This window comes from Egretta garzetta, unplaced genomic scaffold, assembly GCF_000687185.1.
Source record: "Egretta garzetta isolate BGI_Z169 unplaced genomic scaffold, ASM68718v1 scaffold1145, whole genome shotgun sequence".
NCBI classification, from domain to species: Eukaryota; Metazoa; Chordata; class Aves; order Pelecaniformes; family Ardeidae; genus Egretta; species Egretta garzetta.
Window position 1 is genome coordinate 251406 of NW_009259712.1, and position 6000 is coordinate 257405.

The following is a 6000-nucleotide window of genomic DNA, read 5'->3' on the forward strand; positions in this document are numbered from 1 at the left end:
GTATTGGCCTGTGTTATTCAGGAGCAAAACATGATGAGTAAGGTTTCTTTGTGGCTTAAAAATAAGCAGATCAGTGCATTTGTATTGCATGTGTGGTTAAAGAGAGTCTTTAAGCAAAATCCTCTGCTGCTGTGAATTACGTAACTTAAATGTAGAAATAAAATCACTGCAACTGATTTAACAACAGCAAATACAAAGGCATTTTGGACAGGCAGCTGTTTCTTTAAATGTGCCAGCATTTTGCGCAGCTGTTCTGGCCATTTGACGCTTGAGTGTAATTAAATTCAAAAGCACCGTACCTTCCGAAGAGGTTTGAGCTTGGTCTCCATTATAAAGTCGTACTTGCAGAGTTCACAACAGCGCGTGTCTGAGCTCTTAATCCACTGGTGCAGGCAGGCCTGGTGAACAAAGCGCAGGGTCCCTGTGCAGCGACATGGTGTGATGAGGGGACTTTCATCATCTCCCTCACAGTGACAGATCCTGATGGGAAGGACAGCAAGAGCTAGTGAGGGAACTTGCCAACAAGCAATTCAAAGGCACCTGTTTATTTACACTGCTTTTTCGTTTTCAGGCTTGACATTCATAAAACACCGAGTATATGACCTTTAGATTGAGGCCCAGGAACATATTCCTTGTTCCCTTCTGCCACTTGGTAATTTCTCTTCACTTAGTTATTTCTCTTTGAATTTGCTACATGGTCTGAAGGTGAATCAAGAGAAATAAGACTGTTTTTCCCTTTTATGCGTTGCAAAACCTTTAAGAAAATTACCGGTGCTCTTTCTAAGAGCTGAATAGTTCTTGGTCTGTAAGTAATGCCAATAAAATACTCAAAAGTTAGAAGAATCTAACCCCAAGCTGAAAATATGCAGTATGAGAAGTACAAAAACTCCCTAGGATCTCTCTTTGGACTTACACAGTAAAAAGGATTTAGAGAACGGTTTTGAGTACTTTGGAGTAAAACGTATGGCACAGTGTATACACACACACACATGTTTTTTAGGAGGCAAGTGTTAAAAAGTCATGGTCCTTCCTCTTTTGCATTCTTCACTGTCCCTTTGAAACAGAGAGCTGCATTATCTGGGAAAACCAAAACTACACCTTGAAAGTAGACCCTGAGTTAGGGGCTGGTCCCAGAACTGTTGTTACCGTGTAATGGGATACAAATGTTTTTCATGTTGTGGTTACGAATAAAATGATCAGTGTCCTAACATCACAATCTGATGGTTTTCTTCTGTGACACATGTCCAAATGTCTTGGTGATCCTTCCCTCTTCCAAACAGACTCATGATTGTATCAGGAAAACATTCACCCATCAAAACAGCTTTATTGGCAAGCGTCTGTGCGAGAGCAGAGGAAGCTCTACAGTGAGCAGAAGGCTTAACCAAACACCTGAAGTGAAGGAGGTTCACCTCAGTGAAGAGTAACTCCCTCCCATCCCCACCCCAAAAAAACACAATAAAGCACCCATGCCCTTAGAGTCAAATTGGCACGTAAGGGCATGTAAGGGCAAGGAGAAAAAAGCTGAAGCCTGAGAAATGTTATTTCAAAATAGAGAAGTAGCAACAGCACAGATCCTGGTGTCACGCAAATGAAACTTAGAGCTTAGAAATTTAGTACTTAGGAAAGGCACTCTCAGATGTGTACATGCAGAGGAGGCTGAACATGTCTGAGGAGTAACTCTTCCCTTTATGGAGAAAACTGAGGCCACACTGCTCCTGAGGTAGGAAAAAGGCCGGGGAGGACCCTGCGGTGAGGTTGTCTTCCTACCAGCCACATTAGGGAAGAAGGGCGACCTTCTTAATGGCACAGGAGCACCTGGCGTACACCAGCAGGCAACCTGGCAAAGACACCCTGGGGAAGACTGGCTACAGCACAGCACCAAGGCTGCCAAGTCTATAAGCAAGGGGAGGAGGAGATGTCAATGCCTAAGTGAAGGAACTATGGATCAAAACCAGCAGCTTCACTATTCTTCCGTGGTGTAGCTTAGAGCCATGAGAAAAAGAATCTACAATAATGGGAAAGCAGAACAAAGCTGCTTTGCTAGGAATATAGCACGAGACAAAAAACCAAACAAAGAAACCCCAACCAAAATAAAAAGCCAAAAAAAAACCGAAGTGTGGGACATCTGAAGAATCAAGGACACTTAGTGAACAATCCAGATCGAATGCACCTGTTGTGTTTGTGAGCAGTAAGCCTCAAGGACATTGTGGGAGCTGCCTGCAGTCAAATAATGATGAGAACAACCTTGAGAAGAAGAAGAAAAGTTGGTGTATGTGACTGAGATCAGAAAGCAAAGCAGGATGCAGGTGGAGAGGACCGTGCGCGTGGACAAGAGTCTTTAACGAATCATATCGTAGCTAAGAGTGCGTGTACAGATATAGTTAACCAATTAGTTAGGAGTTTGTGCATGATAGGGAAATAGAAGAGCTATATTAACCGGGATGTATCAACAATAAATTGGCATTTGCTTGATCACATTGATCGTGTGCAGTGTCCGTGACTTCTGCGTCAACAATGAAGCTCTGGGAATGTGGTACACAAAAGCCAGGTTTTCAGGGCCTACAGTGGTGCCCGTATACTAATCAGCATCTTATACTCCACGGGAGTAGAGGGGAAAAGAAAATACACACCACTTCTATCTTACACACATTCATTTTTTGTGAGACACATTTTACAAGAAGTCAATTTACAGTCTCTTCTTTGGTAACCCAGCCAAGCTAGGTGCATCCGTGGCTTAGCTCTTATATGGGAATTTTCTGTGTGCTGACTTCTTATTGAGCCTGTAGCTTAAGCAGAACTAAATTTTCAAAACAACAAATAGCTATTTTGCTAACAAATCCAATCCCAGCTGAGTTACATGAAAAACATAATTTTCTTTTTAAATTAAAGCTATTTCCCAAAGGAAAACTAGTATTCTTTGTTCATTTCAATTCAAGCTATACATATTTTACAGGCTTAGCATTTAAACTATTTCAAAATTAGACAACTAAGCTAGGTAAGCTTTCTAACCATGAAATATGTAATGAGAATAAAACCAAACTTCAAATGGAATTAAAGTCCAGAGAAAATAACCAAAGGCATGGTTTTCATTAGCTTTGGTGCAGTTTAGCTCTTCATTATTTGTTTAGCCAGAAGAAATTAGCTTAAAATAAATTTGTGCTACCTAAACTCACAATCGCAGTCTTTAAAGACATGTGGGTGCCTGACAGCTATTGAAACAGACTGTCAGCTAACTGCTTAAACATCTTTTAAAGATTTGGGCCAGATGACTTCTAGTATCTTGCTTAGTCATGAGTACTGAATCAGAATTTTGTGTGTCTTTCCCCTTGCTGCATTTATCTATCATGTCCATCATAATTATCAGAAATTATAGAAAATAAATTGTAAACAATGGTTTTGAAAAATATGTGCAGACAGAACTGAGGTAGGGATACAAAGCGTAGATTTCTCTGAGTGATATCTAAACCAAGTCGGAGGCAGAGAACTTCCATTCTGGTTTCCTATTTTTACATGATCACAACTGTTCAAAATTTTCACCCATCAGATTGACTCTTTACAGGGCTGACCTTATCCTGGGAGTAAAATTTGCTAACGTACTTTAGAAATGAGTTGAATGAAAAAAAAAACCAAACGCCACTCTCCACTATAAAGCAAAAAAAAATAAATTGCTAAATCTATACTGATTTATATACAAATTGTTGTACAGCACTGATCATGGTTAATAGGTGCAGTTTCAGCTGTTCAGACACACCTACAGAGTTTACATATTCAGCTTTTCTCAACTTTCTAGTCCTCTAGTAGATAAATGGTCTTCATTATAGAACAACACTTTTGACTATCTGGAAACAGGAAGAAGGGGAGGAAGTCAGCTATTTGACCAAATCCTTTAGTTAGAATCCCTTTATCCCTTTACAGTCATAAATTGAGCCTGATTTTTTTTTTGTGGTTTTTTTTTTTTGGTAGGTTTGACAGCCTAGTGCTTAAGACTCTCACCTCTGAACAGGGCCTTGCTTGTCTAGGGGAAAAGATGAGTATCAAGCTCCAAAGGAGCTTTTGCTCTATAAATCATATGTGTGCCAGACAATGTAGCATATATGACCTAACATAGCATATATGAGTTATTAGATGATCTTCTGATTCAGATATACAATTTTTTTTGTGTGTGCATGTATAATATGCACCTACAGACATATCCCTACACATTAGCACAGAATATTTATTTTGCTTTAAAGAAGGCTCACTGTGCAACTTTAAGAAATAATACTCTAACAGTGCAGTCATTCTTATGCTTAAGTTTTTGCTTTATATGCCAGTATTTTAATTACCCAGCACATTTCTTCAGCACAGAATTGTTTCTACAACCTTCAGCACACAGATGTACCACACAGAGAAATTCATGCCAACGCTGTGCATATATGAGACAAAAATCCATAAAAATTCTTTAAAGAATGTTCTTAAATAGCAGATTCACTTATAATGCAATAAATTAGCAAAAAAGAAAAAAAATACTTTTCAAGAAAAAAATGCTAAACTTAAACCAAATTAGTCTTTTTGAAAGATTTTGCATAATTCATCTAAAATCTGTTGCAGATTTCTTACATGTTCGCTACATAAAACCCGGTTCTCAGACAGCAACAGAACAGTTCAATTTAGAAAATTCTTAGCGAAAGCGGTATGTAAAAATGACAAGTTAAAGAAGTTCATTGAGAACATTTTAGAATTATTTTTCAGTATTTCTTTTTGTTCAAAATATTAATTGCATTCAAATGATGCTGAGAACCTACTAATAATGCAATGCTTCACTGAGAAAGTGTATGTGACATATTCAGCTTTGTACCACAATGACTCTGCAAAAGGAGAAAGTAAAGCTGCTAGCAGTTTAAGGTATATCATGCACTGCACTGAAGGGCATATTGACACCATATATATATAAATGAGAGAGATTTCTAATTGGATTAAAATCAAGAGATGCTGCTAAACTAAGCACTCAAAAGTGAGTTATCTTCAGAACTGGGTATTGTGGCAGTGTCTTTAATTCCATGACTATGAACTGTTTTCCCTTGTTTCCCCCCGGGTCCTGTTTGTTGCAAAAGTTAGAAGGCAGGAAGGGAAATTTCAAATGAGATGGCTATAGTTTGTAGGCATTCATATGCTAACTGGATTTAGGCTCATTTTCAGAAAAACTTCAAGAGCTATCCTGGATGACTGTCCTTCACTTCTGAACAAATTAAGATGAATTTTTTTCCCTATAGACAAACAGTTTTAACATAATTTCAGTTTAAAAGGTCAGCTAAAATCAGTATGAAGCAAGGAGTTCACATGGAAAATTTTCAGGGTTTCCCAACAGTGGCTTAGTTTGGCAAAATCATAGCAACCAAAATTGCAATCTAGACGGTTAGACACCATCTGAGCTGCTTATTGAAAGAGATACAGAGAGATTCCAGCAGGTTTGTAACTTTTCCTTCACGTTCAAGGTAACAATTTTACTCTCATTAAAGAGAATAGCTGCCTATCTCAACTCATTGGAAAAACAGCAGTTATCCCAACCTGTCTTTCACTAATCCACTTTGCTCTTCAGTAATTAAGAAAATAGGCCCATTTCTATGCTACTGCAGTGAAGTATAAAATGCACTTATTCCGCAGGAGCCTTGTGTGCATTGTGCAACTTAGTGCTCTACCCTTGCCCAGCTGGTGAGCCTCCTCTATGACAGTGCAGCTGATTTCCACTGGCAGCTACTGTCAAAGAAAGGTGATTAAGGGTAGGAATGAAGTAGCGTGTCCTTGCCTGTGCTCTGGAGCTGGTGGGAAAGAATTTGCAGCCATTCTGCACCACCAGAACTCTTTCAGTGGATCCCATATTTGAGACCGGCACTACATAATGCCTATTCCAAATAATGCCTATTCTTTTGGGTAAGAAATTATTGAAAAGGCAGTTAAAAATCTTGACCTTCACTGGAAAGCATACCTGGACTCATAAAGATTATGCAAAGATAAATTCTT

The 6000-nt window shown here is 38.8% G+C and overlaps 1 protein-coding gene across 1 annotated transcript in view; it reads right to left on the minus strand.

Moving 5' to 3' along the window:
- The window catches only part of MARCHF1 (membrane associated ring-CH-type finger 1), a 37097-nt gene that overhangs the window by 23863 nt on the left and 7234 nt on the right, over positions 1 to 6000 (minus strand). Inside the window, exon 2 of the mRNA XM_035894471.1 lies at positions 300 to 480. Coding sequence (XP_035750364.1) covers positions 300 to 480 — 181 coding nt within the window. The remainder of the gene's footprint in view (positions 1 to 299; positions 481 to 6000) is intronic.